The following is an 18,893-nucleotide window of genomic DNA, read 5'->3' on the forward strand; positions in this document are numbered from 1 at the left end:
AACTGACAATTGGCATTTGCAGTTAGCTCTACTGACAACTTACAACAGGCGTTAGCAATTGTTATTCACTTAAAATTCATTGAAAATAAGAATTTTTGGTTGAAACAGGGCAAGATGAAAAGGCTGCCCGATAGCCCGGGACTAGTGAAACAATCAGTTGGGCTAGCACTGTCTTATCCCAGGTTGCCTGATGGGCAAGCATGAAGTGGACATGAGTGAAACAATTTTTTTTGGTTTGTTTTGTTTTCCTAATGGCAAACTTCAGATGTTGTGTTTAACAGACAGTTCGTGAGAGAAAGTGAAACAATAAAAATGTTTTTTTTCTAAGATAAAGCAAAATGTAAAATTCAAGTGAATGAAATCAACTTTTTACTTCATCGCATGTCCCAACAGAGTGGCGGCATTGCAAGACAAAAACTTGCTGTAACAAGGTTATCACATATTTTCATCGTTATCCGTGAAGTTAATAGTTTGCCCAAGTAAGCATATGTCTTGAAGCATATGTAACTGTGGATAGATAGATAGTGCTGGAGTGGTAGCCAAGATTTCATTTGGTTATTTATAGTATGACTGAACAAATTATGTTTCACTACATGAAACGTGTGACAAATTAAAACATTAAGGCATAAAATAAATTTACTATCGTTTACAAACTACAGAGACGAAGCGTATGACTTTAATTATCAGACGTATTCCTTTCCTGAAAGAAAAATTTCAGCGATATACCTGGCAAACAGCACTTTCAAAAAACATGTTGTGTGACAGTTTTACTTTCCCACTATAACTACATTGTACGTGTGTTAAGTAATTCAATATGCTGTTTTGACTGTGAAAAAATTAAAACTTTGACTAGGTTTTTTTAAAGAGCTTAAATTTTCAGTACTTTCTTAGATTCTTGGATGAAAACTTCTTTGAATGAAGAAAAGTCAGCTGCTAAGCCATTTTGGAGTTAAGCGCTTCTAAGTTCGTTTTTAGTTCAAACTCATTTTCAACATGACATGAATTTACGTCTACAATTTTCCATGGTGATTTTTTGCAAAATTAAATCTCAGAGCCTTTATCTTTCATTACCCAGCAGCTTTGATTCTGACTTAGTAAATATCTCCATAAATAATGAACGATAAAATAGTGTAAGTCGTGTGACCAAATCAAGGTTTACAATTGAAGGGGTGAGTGCAAAACCATGCTAAGTGACGATCTGGGTGAAAAAAAATGTTTCGCAAAAGTGCTTGAATTTTTGCATGTGGTTTTCAATGTTATAGAAAAACGTGGTCCTGTATTTTTCCCGCTGGTTTTTGCTTCGTTTATGAAGACGCCGCTAGGAAAACCGAATGATTTTTTTGTATACACAACATCTCAAAAACGAAGTAAAGCTTAGCGGAAAAACTATGGGACATTGCTAAACATACCTAAACAAAACTGCATGCGAAATTTGGAACATTTTCAACAAAGTTCACTTTTGATTTAAATACCTAACACCCTTTTCCTGCTGAGGCCTTCAAATAAACAAAGCCGGGCCTTTGTTATGATAAACAGAGCTGATCCTTTGTTATAATAGCCAAACCAAGCCTTTGTTATAAGTCGAAGTCTCGCCTTGGTTTATCATAACAAAGGATCGGCCCGCCACGACCGCAAGGACTTTGATTTCACTTAGAAAGCAGCAAAATGTCAATTTCACGCAACGTATAAGCTCAAAAATGTTGATTTTAGGTCAAAAAAGGTTTCAATGTTGATTTCACGTTAACGTGTGATGGCAAGGAGGTTCATTTCTCTTAGATACCAGCAAAATGTCAATTTCACGCAACCTATAAGCTCAATGATATTGATTTCAGGCCTAAATAGGTTAAAATGTTGATTTCATGTTAACGCATGACGGCAAGGATGTTGATTTCACTTAGAAACCAGCAAAATGTCAATTTCACGCAGCGCATAAGCTCAACGATGTTGATTTCAGGTCTAAATAGGTTAACATGTTGATTTCACGTTAACCCGTGATGGCAAGGATGTTGGTTTCACTTAAAAACCAGCAAAATGTCAATTTCATGCAGCGCATAAGCTCAATGATGTTGATTTCAGACATAAATAGGTTAAAATGTTGATTTCACGTTAACGCTTGACGGCAAGGATGTTAATTTCACTTAGAAAACAGCAAAATGTCAATTTCACGCAATGTATAACCTCAATGATGTTGATTTCAGGTGTAAAAAGGTTAAAATGTTGATTTCATGTTAACGGTTGACGGCAAGGATGTTAATTTCGAGAATCTTAGAGATCTGTTCTGTGTCGTCAAAGTTACATTTCTTGCATCCAGAATTCGTTCGAGCTTTTCGTCTCCTGAGCTTGATGTTTGGGTTTATACCTCCTTTGTTCCTTTTGGCACCACATGATTTAAATTTAGCTAAATTTAGATGTTCATGTCTGTTGACTGTTTTGCATCATGTATGCATTTGTAAATTGGTTACTTGAGACATTTTATCGCGTCAGTAAATTAAATTGTTTTGTTCTCTCTCATTCTTTCATGCCAATCATTTCAAGGGGGTGGTAGAGCATAAACAATGGTGACTACAGATGGATTTTTCTCGCCTCATGCTTCGTGCTTGTTTTCACACTTTGTGCGCCCACTCATGAATCGCGCTAGAGCCCACTAATCTGCCTGTTCTGCAAGCTAAGACATCATGACCCTTTAACTGTACATTAAATCTGTTGGTGTATGATCAAAACATCTTCAAATCTTTCTTGGTAGGCTCGGGTAACCTTCAGCCATCTTTGGTAACCTTCGGAAATTTTTGGAAACGTTTGTGTGGCGTTTGGAAGACAACTTTTGGAGAATCTTCGGAAATCTTTGGAAAGTGGTCGAAATCTTTGCCAAATCGCCAGGAACATAGTTATTGGGATTTTTATGTATTGTAGGGATTTTATATGGTTGAAGAGAAATTTGGTATCTCCATGCAGCTGTGTAATATCCTCTATGTCTACTGCTATTAAAGCAATGGATGTGAAGCGAATCGACTTACAGTTGAAACAAAACGACTCATAGAGTGAAATGGCTTTGTAGCAAAACGACTGGCAAATCCGTGAAGTTTGATGACATTTACATAATGCTAGTGAGCTTGAGTTACTCAGGCAAGCTATGGAAAAACTAAAAATGTTGCAACAACTACAGATGGACAGTGGGAACTAGACCTACCAATCATGCTCGCAAGGGAAGCAGGCAGAGAAGTAAATTGTAAATTGGTATTTTTTATAATATTTAGTGTCTGACTCAAACATTATATTCTCCGTGGCAATCTGTAATTGGCATGGCAAAATTTTTAACCCTTTCAAGATGCTGGGAAGATGCCGTTCTTTCAGTTCCCTAGAAATAACTGACAACTGACAAATAGACAAAATTTTAACTGACAACTGACATTTGCCCGCCCTCCAACCCCCGTCCATCAAGACCCTCATGATGGTTTATTTCACTAGTAGTCCAAATGCACCTGGCAATCACCAATTGTTTTAGCAAACCATATCTGACTGACTCTTATAAACAAAATCATGTTACGTGATGCGACTTAACTCAACATGTATGAAACCAAAATAGAATGCCATATCTTCCATTATAAATGAGTTCCTTCTTACAAATATTCCACCTTAATTGAATTGCAACATTGAGCTTGAATATTTCTTCATAAACTGTGTTAAGGTTTGCAAATTCTCAGAAGTTATCCGCAAAAAACACAACCTGAAAGGTTATACAAATAACATGCAAATGTAATTTGACACCTTGTTATTAATTTTCCCTCGAGCACTCTGATTGGAGAATTGTGCTTTATGTGATGTGACTAGGAGCCTGTAGATATGCTAAACTATTTGAAAAACATTCTGCTCTTGCAGATTTACACGACTGTATGTAGACTGTGAAAGAGCTATGAATTTTTAAACTCTTTCCTATGACAGCTATTTTTGTCAACAGTTATGCTCAACAGCACACTGGGACTAGGTATGACAAAACAAAATTAATAGTGTCAGGTGTTACACACTCCTAGCTAGCTTTGTTGCGACAGCTTCCTTCATGTTCCTCCTCTTGTCATAATGTTTTTTGTGTGTTTATTGTGATTATGGAAAAACCTGTGTAGGTAACTTGAGAGATTTCAACTTTTTTTCAAATTGAGAGAGCTTTCAAGTATCACATGTTATAATTATGTTTGGTTGGAAATGATCCCCAAAGAAAAATTTTTACGTTCAACCCCCTTCCTACCTATCCACTAGATTTTCATAGCCTAAATTGAATCCCCCTCCCGAGAGAATTCCAGAAACCCATCTGTGGGGGAGGGGGGTAGACTTTTTCCTGGAATAACCCATTGAACAGTTTTCTTCTTGGCATAGATAAACAACTCAGAGGTTCTCAAACCCACAAAAAAACAGCTAAGCAGCTAAGTCTTAGGGATTTTTCTCCTTATCTTTGTTATCGCAGTCTTCAAAATTCAACAGTAAAGAAATAACTGAGTTTCATACAGATCTTGATTAGGGTGCATGAAAATTTCCATATGACTTAATAACAAGATCTGTGTTAGAAATTAGCGTTCGCCTGCTCGCCAACACCACAATCTTGGACAGAATAAAAAGGAACAATTAACCCGCTTCCCCCCCAAAGCAATGATGTAGGTCCGAAGGAGTAAAAACGTGCCATTTTGGCATCATTGAAATGGGGGGAGGAGTGGTCCAGGAGTTCCACTTATTTTGTCCAAGACTACAGTGTGAAAAGCATAGGACAAGGAAACTTCCCAAACTCTGCAGATTTCAAGACGTCTTATAAAATTTATACAGTTTCTCATGTGTCCTCAAGTTGGGTTTTGAAATCGATATTAATTTGAAGTGGTTTCATGGAATATCAAAACCGAAAAAAAAAGTATGATCATTGCTTGCGACAGAGTAAGACCATGCTATTGCATGACAATGTTATAAGTAAATTGGTTCCTGTTAAAAAATGAGTCAGAAAAAGTTATCCAGAATCAACACCAATCTGCCCTTTACCATTAGCTACTATTACATGTGTGCACTGTAGACTGCTTGATGTTTAGCTGTCTTGCTGGGAATTAAAATCAAACCTTGATAGCAGAAGGGTGATATCACATTTTCGAAGGTGAAACAAATTTTAATTTTGTTTTTCTGCTGTACATCATAACCAAACAAACTTGTTGAATTAACCTTATCATAACTGTTAAGAGTCTACTGAGTGCTGTTACCTCTAGGGGCTTTTAATTCAGACAAAAAAATTAACTCTTGCACGTCTTGCATGCCTATGTTTTTACCACCTGCCATGATGCTTCAAAAGACAACAAACATTAACTCACTTGCAAGCCGGTGCAAAACAGCACTTCACCCAAGATGTCAACAAGATGAAAACTACATGTTGTATAATATGAGACTAAAACTAAAATGTTTGTAAGAAAGCACATTCAATTCATTATCTGCAGGTACAAAAACCAAAAAAGAATACAGTGTGTTGATATGTTGCAGGTTATTAATGTCCTCCATACCATGACTAACTACAACCACAAGGGACTTAAAATCATGTGATAACCTAGACTAGTAAAAGAAGTCAATTGAATTCAAATACCTGAACCAGTTCCTTTAACCTTGAGTTACTGATCTTTATATTTGCACGCTGAAAAAAAGCCCTGAGCTCCTTCATACCAATATAAACTGAATGGTCAGCAGTGCTGGGAGGAGAACAATAAAGTTTTAATCAAAAGATTAATATATAACAAGAGAAAAAAGTATCATTAAACAGTGTGCAAAGAATGTCCTGTCTGATAGCCAGGGACCAATGAATTTTCCATTCAGGCTAGTGGATTCTGTCTGTTACTTGCCCAATGGTCAAGAGAAGTTTCCTGGGAAACATTCTGAGGAAATTCAAATTACAGAAGTACTGAAAGAGACAACATTTTGGAGAGCTAGTAAGAAAATTTGTTTTCTTTGCACACTGATTGAAATCACTTAAACATGTATATGCATACCAGGTACAAAGGATAGAAACCTGTTAACACTCTCCTGTTCTACCTGCCTTGGTTGTCTACCACCAAAAACCAACCCTCAGAAGCCCAGTCAACAAAAAATTACCATAAGATCCAAAAAACTGCCTAACTTTTGGAAGGCGGCGTGGCCGAGTGGTTTAGGGCACTGGATTTGAAATCTGGAGGTCCCTGGTTCAAATCCTCCACCCTACCGCTATCTGGATTTGTTCTCGGTAGCCCTAAGTTCAACTCCTCTACCGCATTGTGTAAATAGCCAACTGGTCAGCCTCCCACCAGTTGGGATTCTCAATAGTTATGTTCAATTTGAAATATTTGTTTATTTATTTACAGTGTCCGCAATTAGCACATTAGTGCTAAATACATCAACACTTAAATAAAGTGATTATTATCATTATTATTATTATTATTATTATTATTATTATTATTATTATTATTATATAATATTATTACAAAATATCCCTCGAACCTAAACTGTGTTATCATTAAAAGGACAACAATTTAAGGGTACATTCATGAGGCAATTTAGCCACAATACATGTACAGTGCATCTCAGTATAAGTGAACCAAAATATAAGCAAAATTCACTTCAGCTGAAAACATGTATGGACGTATGCACATATGCGTATACAGTATACGCGTGTATGCCTCATTAGTATGTATAAGCTAATGTAATGTTTCTTCTTTTCTTCAATCCCTCACACCTAAACTGTGTTATCATTAACAGTGCAACAATTTAAGGGTGCATTCATGAGAAAATTTAGCCACAATACACATACAGTGCAGCTCAGTATAAGCAAAACAAAATATAAGCAAAATTCACTTCAGCTGAAAACACGTATGGGCGCATGCACATACACGTATACAGTATAATCGATAAAAGTGCGTTTTTTGTCACTGACTTGTATATTTTAGCAAGACGTTTCAGCTAACTCTTAAGCCTTCATCAGTTGAAAAAACCGCTTGATGTTACGCGCGATCAAGCGGTTTTTTCAACTGATGAAGGCTTAAGAGTTAGCTGAAACATCTTGCTAAAATATACCAGTCAGTGACAAAAAACGGCTCTCTTATCGATTATGTCATCTCCTGACTACATTTACCCAATTTTTAAATGTATACAGTATACGCGTGTATGCCTTGTTAGTATGTTATAATATACATAAAAAAATTATTCGATTCTGACTGGCTGAGAGCAGTGCAGTTCAAGTGTAACATCAGTGCAAAAAGTGTAACACCAGTGCAAACTACACATTGTAATTCTGGATTATGATTGAATGAAAAGAGATTTTTTAAGCCAATGATATCACATAAAATGATGATGAAAATTTTGTGCGGAAACTTTGAGAAAAGTTTTCTTGAATGAGAAAAAATGGCTTCAAGAAAGATCTTCCGGCACTTCCTCCACACGAATTTTTTCATGTTTATATTATTAATAAGTAATCATATGGTTTTTCTCGTTCAATTTGGGATTAATCTGCACTTGTGAGTTTTTCAAAAAGCTGAAATTGCACTCGCCGAAGTGGTTCGTGCAATTTCAGCTTTTTAAAAAACTCACTCGTGCAAATTAATTCTAAATTAAACTCCAAACTGTATGATTACCTATACATAAACTAAGTAATGTTTCTTCGTTTCTTAGCAGGTCACTGTTGTTTCCAATGCAGCTTGCCAAAGAGCAAGAGAGAGTTTTGTTCATTTTGAATAAACACATACAGTATATGTACGTATAGAGTTTTTGATGTCACAAAAAAACAAATGTGAGAAATTATAGGATTTGGCGCCATTTTCGAATAGAGTGTCCTTAAAAAAAGGGTCCTTGCCAAAAATTACCTCTTAATTGTAATTCCCAGCCGAAATATAAAGGATGAAAATTTGGTATTGCCCCATATAAATCTCTCTAATTTTGAGTCAGTTCTAAACTGAAGGAACTGAAACAAATTTTGAAGGGTTTGTATGGGATGCTATCAAACTTTGATCCCTTATATCTCTATTGGGAATTGCAATTTAGAGCTAATTTTTGGAATGAGGGCCTCTGTTAGGTTCCTCTATAAGAATATGACATCATATCCCATAATTTCAAAATTTTTATTTTTGTGACGTCATCACTTTAGGACTCTATTCCCTCAGACTAGACTTGACTGACACAGACAATTGCCATGGGCACTTGATTAACAGCAAGTCAGAGCATTTCACTGTTGAATCAACAATTTACTACTTTCTACCAAGTAGAACCCGGAATAGACACTTCAACAATCCCATCTTCAAACAGCAAACAATTTGTGCCAAATACAAGTGAAAGATAACATTTTTCAACTGAAAATGAGCACGGTTCTAGCAAGCAACCTGCCAACACATGCTGGGACACAGAACTTTTACTTGCAGAAAAAAGTGTAAACTGAATGTAAACCACATGTCATGGAAACTCTCCATTCTTCAAAAAAAAAGTAACTGCTAGAATGAATGATTTGTGCAGAATAGAAACATAGATATCATTTCATTTTCAAAGAGAGATCTAGTCAGAACTAATGAAGTCAATGAACATTTTACAAACAACTTGCCAACACGTGCCAATACACAGAACTTTTCCTATGCTTGAAGAAATATTAACTAGTCATGAGTAGCACGCCATATAAACTTTGATGTTAAACAATTTGTTCATCAAGGAAAGAGTATTTTACCATTTGAATGAACAATGTGTCAAATAGAACTAGAGGAACGTTTCAGACAATGAAGACCGATGAACTTTTCCTTGCAGTTTTATTCCTGTTCTCAAAATAAAACAATAATATTTGGTAAATGAAAACAATGTGTTAAAATAAGCGACTGTTTCAATTTTCTTCCCAATGTTTTGGCAGCCCAAGATCAAAAAAGTGTAAAAGTCTGTCAGTGAGTATGCACAGCAATCAAAAACTCAAAGTAGGATAGCTTTTATTGACATTTCCACATATATGTAAATTTCGCGTTTAAGCCTGGCACTTTTTCATTCCCAGAAATGTCCTTTGTTTGTCCAACAATGCTTCATATAAAGAAACTTATGGGAATCCACAACAAAGAGACATACCTGCGTGCATATATGTGTATGGCCATACATACATATGCAAAATACCTGCATATAAATTGCGTATGCGTAATTTGCTGCCTTACATCTGAGGCTGCACCGTAATACATACAATATGTACTTACTATGTCTCTGCATTAGAGCCTTACAACACTGCTGCACCTACACAAACAGTTTATAAATCTACATGTTCAATTCTCTTCAGTCTCCAGTGTTTAATTTCTATTAGCAGTAGCCACGACAAACTCATTGCAGTCTGCAGTTCCTGGAACCAGCCTAAGTGACACCCTGCAGGACTCTCAGGTTAACTTTAAAACTTAGAAAGTCTTCAGGTTGTTTGAATTTCATATCACTTTCCCTTTTCTGCTCATTCAGTTTCAACACATGTCAAAATTAGTTTGCCCTACATAATTAACCAAATGTTTACATGTCCAGAAAAATACTGGCAATCCACAAGTTATAAGCCTGTTGCAATAAATATCTGCCTTGATCAAGCCAAAATGTATTTCAAAACTCATTCATAGAAAGTGAAAACTTTTTGCATCCTACCCTAAGAGTACTAATAAGCAAATCAAGTGTTATGTATCCATTATCATCAATAATTCCACCTACAGGTACGCAGTTACTGAGTACATGACATAAACAACAAAACACAGTTTGAAAAAACGCAGTACATGTATCTTGACGGTGAATGTTCAGACACTGTGCTAATATTTCTTACTGAATTCAAACATAATTGTTTTGAAAATCTAATTAAATTACTTTCTAGTTCAACTAGAATTTTTGATTCCAATACAAACTTTATAGCCATAAATACAGTTCTTAATGTTTCCTAAATGATTTTTAATCATGTTGATGATCCCATGTTGCACATGCCCATTTACAAGACATTGTGTAAGAATGTACTCTTAATATATTTCAGACATAACAGGGAACTTAGAATCTTGTTGAACAATTCTGGTTGAATTATGCCAAGACCATACAAGAGAAATCAAAGCATAAAACATCAACAAATGTCACAATTTCACATTCTGCTTCTTGAAAAACCTGGTGAGCATATGGCTTAAACAGGTGATGAATTTTTTGTTTTTACTGGTTTTTCAGTGGAAGAAACTGTTTAGATCAAGTAACTAGCTACTGTTTGTTTTGTATTTGGCTGCTTTTTTTACTCATTGGTGTTACAGAGTTAAGTTAGGCTATATCGGTTAAACATATTGCCAGCACTTTGCAATAGAGAACCTGCTGGAGTTTTGTCAGGAGCCAGGTCTTAACATGTATGGACAACCTTGAGAAATTAAAGTGTACAAAGAAAAAAAGGTTTGGAAGGTTCCCATTTAAAACCAAAAGTTTAAAAATGTAAGTATTTGATTTTTATTTTGTGAGTTGGATTCCATTCTGTTTATTGAAACCAAGTGAGTTTGCTACAGTTCAATAACCAAAGGTTAGATTCCATGCCCTGGGTTTTATGAAAGATGCGGAAACTACATAGTATCTTTATTTCACAGGAAGAGAATAACATCATTACATGTCTTTTCTCTAAACCAACAAAACTTCAAATATGAAAGGAAAATACTAATATCACATGTGCTATGAAAATCAACAAAGTGAAATGTTGATGTGTAGCTGTCAAGAAAGTCATCAGCAGTTTCTTAATTGTTATTTATTCTGCACTGTTGGATTGAATGAAATTAATTAAACTTTGGATGAGGACACTCATGCACGCAAGTTAAGAATAAATATTACTTTTAATACAAAAGGTTTACCTTCTCCTTGGTGTTGATGCCACTGCAGCCATACTATTCCACTCTCTAAGCAGCCACCTTAACAGGAAGACAATAATTATTATTGTTCTTTCAATATTCATGATGCAACTACTAGGAATTTTTGGCTTTCAAATAACACAAAACGCCTCAAGGAAACTATTTATTGTACTTGGATATCCTGCTCAGTTGTAGAACACGCTCACGTCCTAATTTAAGAACCGTGAAAGCAAAGCTAGAGAAGAGAAATTTCCATTTTTCTGATGATAAACAAAGAAAACTGCCGTCTACAGAATGACATGTACACATCACAACAGGCAGCTAAGTGTACAGATGGCAATTGTTATTAATTATTTCTGGTAGGCGAAGATATATTTGCTAAATCTTCACACTTGCTATTAGAGAGAACTGTCAACTTCAGATTATTTAAATCGCTAGCTTACCTATGAATCAGAACTTCTTGTGTGGCTATAAGACTTTCGTACATCAAATACACCAGTCCTCTAACCCAGAATTCTCGCTCTTTAAAACTATGGGCTGGACGAACGAAATACAAATAACAACAGCAAGTAGGTTAATCTTCCATCTCAATCAAACTTTTTTTGCAAACTGTATATTCTATGGCATCGAATTAAGCTTATAAGCTCACTTACCGACTAGGCTCAACGTTTTCAGCTTGAATTCATTGCCGTAAAAAATGGCAAGACAGCAATTTGGATCTAGCCTGCGTGCTGTTTCGGGATTTCTATCAAAGTCCTTCGACCCTAACCCTCTCCGAACTTCCTTTATCTCTCGAATAAACACTGCAAACAACAACAGAATGAATGAACATATTAAAAGTACTAGAACCAGTGGAAGCTTACCTACGGAGCCTCCTGAAAATACATGGCATCAAAACAATGTTGTTTAAACATAGGGATTTGGTATTGGTAATACCTGAACCTTCCAGCCTGCCTCCTTCTTTGCCTGTCCTGCACCACACTACTTGAAACTCCTCCATTTTTAACATGAAAATCCTCAAATCCGGTGTTTTGTTTTTCGAATAGTACCTTGTCATGGCGCTACCCTCCTTCAAAGCGGCGATGATCGGTCCCATCTCTTCGCCGAGTGCCGGCGCTGGGGCGTACGCATTTTCCACTGCAGCCATTTTCGTACAAAATGACTATTCTTCCATTAATTTGTACTAAAAGATGCCAGGTTAGCTGAGCATCCTGCTAAAAACAGCGCAATTTACGACCTGTTAACCATATTCGTACTTTCGTGGTTATTTATTCCGATCACGTGACAATATCAGTACTTGTCAGCGGTATTTCTGGAAAAATAAATCCTTCCTTGTTACCAGATTACTACCGGTGTCACAGTGATATGTGTATCAGCGTGATATGTGTATCCCCGCACACATATCAATAGTGATATGTGTATCCCCCGTGGGGATACACAAAACACTGATACGCGCCTGGGCATTCAACGAACAAAATGGCGACTCGGTTGCGAGGTTCCGACGAGCGCTGTAAAGAGTAGAAGAAACCAGAAATGAATTCGCGCCCAACGGAGCAGATTAGGATTTCTTGAGTTTGGTTGAGTTCCAACCGACTCGATTGTATATCTGACTAAAACTTCGAACAGCGGATACACATATCACTAATTATTTCATGGCGCAGTGATCTCAGTGTGTATCCCCTAAACACAGCCGTTAGATTAGCTATCTACCTGATCGAAGAAAATGGCCAATTATTGCCGAAACGTGTTGGCTGCTTACTCGCTACGACGTTTATACCCAGGTTGAGGTTTGCGGAGTTTGCAACTCGAATGTCTAAATATCTAAACTGAAATCGCGAGCAGGGGATACACATATCACTAATTATTTCATGGCGCAGTGATATGTGTATCCCCAGAAACACAACTGTTATAATGTAGCGCATCAACCTTGTCAAAACTGCAGGCAATACTAGCACCCGACGTTTTTACACGGCTTGGATTCACTGAAGTTTGAAACTCGATAGTTCCACTAAAAACGCGTGCACGCGTGCACGGGATAATAAGGGATACACATATCACTGATTATTTCATGAACTAGTAATATATAGATTTAGGCCAGCCTAAAAGCGTAGCTCCTGGGCCGGGTTGTTCAAAGCCCGATTAAGCTAACCCAGAAAAAGGTAGAATTTTGATTTGAGTTTTGTAACTTTGCGGTGAGGTTTCTGTGTATTGTTTGGCCTTCTGTTTTGAGTTTTAATAATCACCATATACGCAAAACAAAACAGCAAAACACATTTGTATAGAAGAAAAAGTTATAACTCGATTAACTTTTAATCCTGGGTTAGCATAAACTGGCTTCCGAGCAATCCTGCCCTGTTTCCAACAAGCTAACCCAATATGAGCCCGCGATCCAGTCGATAACCAGCGCATGGTCAACGGTCAACTTCAAGAAAACACGTGATCTCGAGGAGCTGTAAACCTGAGCCCGCGATATGGTCACGTGATACTGGTCAGCGGATACCTTGTATTGACAGGTGTCAATTGATCATAACATGGATGTCCAATGTCAAGGAAGCACACGGTAAACCAAGGCTGCATGTCTCTGTCAACCTATTATTTGGAGTATGGCCGCCATGTTGGGCAACTCCGCCGTCGCCGTCGTCGTCGTGCGTACGCGCCCACGAGCAATACCGCTAGCCATGGTAACCATGAGAAAATCAACTCATGGGTTTCCTTTTCTTTCCCATATGAGTATGGGGCTCCGCTTGGCGGCCCGAAGGGCCGCCGGAGCTCCGCTAGTATGTGTATCCCCATGGACACAGCTGTTATACTGGCTTTCTACCCAAGAAGAAAAATGCCCATAACATTTGCATTGTCAAAACTGGCTTGCTAGAAATATTCACACCCGGCATTTATTCATAGCTTGGGATTTCTGGAGTTTCACTGACCTCGGTTGTACACCGTCGCCGACCGCATGCAGGGGATACACATATCACTAATTATTACATGGCGCAGTGATATGTGTATCCCCTGAAGACAGCCGTAATCTAGGCTAACTGCCGAAGAATAAACGTCGAATATTATGAAACGTGCTAGCAATATTCGCAGTATAGCAATGTATACAGCTTGAGACTTAACATATCTTACAAAAAGTCGAACTGAAAAGCGGGTGCAGGGGATACACGAGTGCCACTAATCATTTTATGGCGATCGGGTCGAAGCCGTGATATGTGTTTCACTCCACGAATAATTCAGATGCAAACAAGGCGATGAACAGTGGAGAATATGCGTTACTCGAGGGGTGAGAATGCACCGCGCAATTAATATCGTCCTAGAAATCCGGTGCCGTGAAACTCAAATTGAAATATATCTAGATCCATTTGGTGTTCAACTTTAAATTCATTATATCCTGCTCGCAGAAAACCAGTTAGGATCAAGAACACAATTCCAGCAGCAGATACGTAAACTTTTTCAACTACAAAAATTGAGATTTGTGTTTTAAGCCTGTTTGGGTTAGTCGTTCGTCCAGTAAGCGACCGGACGACGAGAGCGCTTTCAAGGAGGATATTGCTTTTTAAAGTAGAGGGGAGGGGGGTGGGGGATACACATATCACTGGTCGCCATTTTGGAGGGGATACACATATCACTAGTGATATGTGTGCGGGGATACACATATCACGGGGATACACATATCACTGTGACACCGGCCATTTAAGTGAAGAGAAGGAGCTGCTGTATGCGAATGTAACCAAGGTCCATGGGCAAATCGCTATCGGATATGAGGCTGATAGCAATAGCTGAACAGGCGAAATCTGCAGAGTCTATTGCACGGTTACCGGTCACCTCGCCACCAAGTTATTAACGATCTAATAACATTAAACTGAAGTTCGTTCTACTTTGTTTAATTGTGTAACTCACACTCGTTCAGCCGAAGCCTTTCTTGAAACACTTACGTAAGCTTAAATGCAAACGCAACAGCGAAGCAACCGAGCAATAACAGCGCAGTCAGTTCTCAAAGATATATACATGCAGTTGAATTCTAGAAAGCTATGGTTTCTCGCTAGACAACGGAGAACATCTTGTATCACGTCACCGACAACTCAACATGTTGACATCGAAATTTGGAAACAGCCAAGCTAACAAACCTACGAGTCCATTGACGTTGTAGTCGCTCGAACACCTAATGTACCTAATGGTGGCAAGGAGACTTCTCTTGGTGGCGAGTGCGTTGGTGGCGAAATTCCCTGGTGGCGAGGTGCACGTTTGCTTGCCATTTTGATTTTACCGCCTTTACGGCGGTGTCGACAAAAGCAGGATCGGACCGGATCATGGATCGGATCACGGATCGGATCACAGATCGGATCACGGATCGGATCACGGATCGGATCACGGATCGGATCAAGGAAAAAAATTCAAAAATCAAAATTTTGTTGAGCAAGTTACACTAGTGACTACTGTAAGCAGAACGTTTTACACCTTTTGCTGTTCATTTACAGAAAATAAACATTCATTTGTTTCCAAGTTTCTTTCATTATGATCATTAAACTCTCATTAACACCAATATGACCTTCATTTGCGCGTAAGGAACGTTCAAGAAAAACATTTACATATGCATTAACATTCAAAATCATCAAAAGAAAAACAATACCTTCATTTGACATTCATTGACTGTAAATGTATTTTCATTTTGGTCGAAAAAAAATTCGTTGTCACGAAACGACAATCATTTACACTTTACGACATTCAGTTTCCAACAAAAGACTTTCAATAACACAATTTGCATGAGAACTAACATTCAATTGCATTACTATGCAACCATATCCATGAAGGTAACAATCTTTAATGCGGCGAGACAAACATTACAGCCATAATAACATTTATTTTTGAAAGATAGAATATCAAATTCGCTGAACGATTTATCCTTCAATTGCCACACTAGTAAATAGTAAATAGTCTTCGTTGACATCTTCAAAAGCCCTGACTATCCTTTCGCGGTGTTCAAATGCGATTCTATTTCTTCGTGGCATTTCTGGACAAATCGAACTGTCACTACATGTACATGTATGTCACACGAATACTGTAGTGCGCCCTCTGAGTTGTACGCAAAAAGTTTCGTAAGTGGCCGAATTTATATCTGCAAGGGGAGGATTGTGAAATTATGATTTGAAAAAAGTACATATGGTCCCTTGTTCTATAATCAAATTTTCGAGGAAAATTGGGCGAGATATCTCTGTTCAAAAGAATTACGCTAATGAGCGATTGTTTTCTCTTAACGTTAGGTGAAAACACGGTAATGTATGTCTCACCGCATTTAAGATTGTTACCTTCATGGATATGGTTGCATAATAATGCAATTGAATGTTAGTTCTCATGCAAATTGTGTTATTGAAAGTCTTTTGTTGAAAACTGAATGTCGTAAAGTGTAAATGATTGTCGTTTCGTGACAACGAATTTTTTTTCGACCAAAATGAAAATACATTTACAGTCAATGAATGTCAAATGAAGGTATTGTTTTTCTTTTGATGATTTTGAATGTTAATGCATATGTAAATGTTTTTCTTGAACGTTCCTTACGCGCAAATGAAGGTCATATTGGTGTTAATGAGAGTTTAATGATCATAATGAAAGAAACTTGGAAACAAATGAATGTTTATTTTCTGTAAATGAACAGCAAAAGGTGTATTTAATTCAGGTGTGATATTCCTTTATTCTTTTATAATATCAAGCCAACTGGGAGCTGGTCACAGATGAACTTTTTTTGAGGCTGTTGGGTTTTGATTGCGATGATCAATCATGTCTTTATATCTTTCTCCGCAGTTCAACTATGTGATATTTCGTATATTCACTTGCACTCTTCACCATCTACGGGTATATTACGAACTCACAATGTGATCAACTCCCAGTTGGCTTGATAGCTCAGTTAGTAGAGCACTGCGCCGGTATCGCAGAGGTCATGGGTTCGAGTCCCGTTCAGGCCTGAATTTTTTTCAGGCTTTAATTTCACGACTGCTTAAGTTGTGTGTATAATTGCGATGATCAATCATGTCTTCAAATCTTTCTCCGCAGTTCAGATGAATGATATTTCGTATGTTCACTTGCATCAAAGGTAAACTGTCATAAAACGAGTCAGCATGTTAAAAATAGAACGAACGTATGAATCGAAACACAAAAACTAAAAACACTAAAAAAAATTAAACACCCGATGATTTCAAACAATTTCCGTTTTTGAGACAAGTCTATACTTTTACAAGATGTAAGTTTGGAATACGATATTTCGCACTGGAATAAAACGAAACAAACCATTTCTATTTCAAGGAAATATAGCTGTTTTACAAAAAATTATAGGAATGACATCAATAGTGTGAACGATAACGCAACCCGAGAATAAACAGCATTTTAGGAGTTACGTTACGATTTTTAGAGTCATTTTTAGGGTCGTAAAGAGTTGCCTTTAAATAGAATAAAACCTTAAAATGATCGTGTTCTATAGAAAACACTTAAGAGGCAAGGACAAATCAAAACGGAATGAGGATCGTTAAGGATGGCAAAGATTAACGAGGACTGCAAATGACGAACTTGAAAAACTAGGCTAGTTTTTTCAAGACGCGCAAATCGTGACGTAGCTCCTTTAAAGCAAGCCATGTCCATAAGTTTTCGTACGTAAGTTTTCTCATTAACTGTAACGCCAACTGTAATGCTCACATCTGACACGAAAATGTAGCCGAGAATTAGCTACTGATACGAACAACAATTTCAAAAACGAGAATGGGAGGTTCACGCAAGCTTCGAGCCAACTAACGTTCAAATATAACTACATCTGCCTGTTCATTACAATTTAAATTCGTCGTAAATTAAGCGGTTGTTTGCCTTTTTAAATGACCTCTTATCATTCTCTGTAATTAATATGTCATTGCGTCAAATTCGGGATTCTTATTTTAATTTAACATATTTCAGTCTTCCACTTTTATTTTTTATTTATTATTATCTTATAAACGATTTGATTTTGGGGGGATTTTTTTTTTTTTTTAACTTTTTTTTTTCTGTGATCCGATCCGTGATCCGATCCGTGATCTGATCCGTGATCCGGTTCGTGATCCGGTCGGTGATCCGATCCGTGATCCGGTCCGATCCAGGTTTTGTCGACGCCGCCTTTATGGGCAGTTTCCGAGTTACCTTGTGCCTCGGTTTCAAAACGAGTGTTCGTTCAAATCTTTTTTATATGAAAATAAGTTTGATTTCCATGAAAATGAACCTCTACGCGGAAAACATTTTCATATGAATGGTTTCGAATGAAGACTTCTATTGACACAGAGGCACAAGATTACTCGGAAATGACCTATTTACATGGAGTAAGGGGTGCGTTGCCCTTTCTTATAGCACGGAACTCTATATTCAACAACATATCGCGACCATACTAACTTATGGGTATTGCGGTATTAATAATAACAACATTAAGAATAAAAGCTTTTCCTTCTTTAGTCACATTTCATCTACCCCTCTAAATTTCATACATTGCTTTTTTACTGCGATATTATTTCGACAAAAATAAAGCAGTAGCCACTTGCAGTCATAGGCTGCCTCTTATTTGTATAGCGCAGTTAACGAAGTTTGCATTAGCTATCATTATTAGCATATTGTAACAGAGTTAGTTTTATCTTCTCAGCAAACTCTTGTTTATCTATCTTCAATCCTATTTTACGCCAACGTCTTTTAACCTAACAACACCTGCATTTTTCAGTAGCGATCTAATCAGTATACCAAGGCCCAGAGGTCTTGAAGTAACCACGTGTTTACAAATGAGCGTGGTAGTCGACACCCCCAGGCAGTTCTTATAATTTAACTTCTTTTTTTATACTATTATAATAATTCACCGAAGATTTTACCATGTTGAAATAAATAATGTATGTATGTGTGCGTGCGTGCGTGTGTGTGTGTGTGTGTGTGTGTGTAGGTATATTGATCACATCAATTGTCCACGTTACGCGCTGGTGTGGAGAAAAGTGCAGTTGTAATGACATCATTCCGAAAAGCAGTAGCATCAACGCTTGGAAGTTTGCGGTAATTCTTTTCAAGACTTGGTGT

At 37.3% G+C, this 18,893-nt stretch overlaps 1 protein-coding gene across 1 annotated transcript in view; it reads right to left on the bottom strand.

Moving 5' to 3' along the window:
* The window catches only part of LOC110048735 (1-phosphatidylinositol 4,5-bisphosphate phosphodiesterase gamma-1-like), a 57,302-nt gene extending 45,178 nt beyond the window's left edge, over nt 1-12,124 (bottom strand). The window contains exons 1-5 of the mRNA XM_089298097.1: nt 11,769-12,124; nt 11,486-11,635; nt 11,276-11,369; nt 10,836-10,892; nt 5,603-5,705 (exon numbers count right to left, since the gene is read on the bottom strand). Of these exons, the coding sequence (XP_089154223.1) occupies nt 5,603-5,705; nt 10,836-10,892; nt 11,276-11,369; nt 11,486-11,635; nt 11,769-11,979 (615 nt within the window). The 5' untranslated portion in view covers nt 11,980-12,124. The remainder of the gene's footprint in view (nt 1-5,602; nt 5,706-10,835; nt 10,893-11,275; nt 11,370-11,485; nt 11,636-11,768) is intronic.
* Nucleotides 12,125-18,893: the final 6,769 nt, after the last annotated feature.

The sequence above is a fragment of the Orbicella faveolata genome, unplaced genomic scaffold (assembly GCF_042242905.1).
Source record: "Orbicella faveolata isolate gen_17 unplaced genomic scaffold, um_ofav_v1 contig_3, whole genome shotgun sequence".
Taxonomy (NCBI): Eukaryota; Metazoa; Cnidaria; class Anthozoa; order Scleractinia; family Merulinidae; genus Orbicella; species Orbicella faveolata.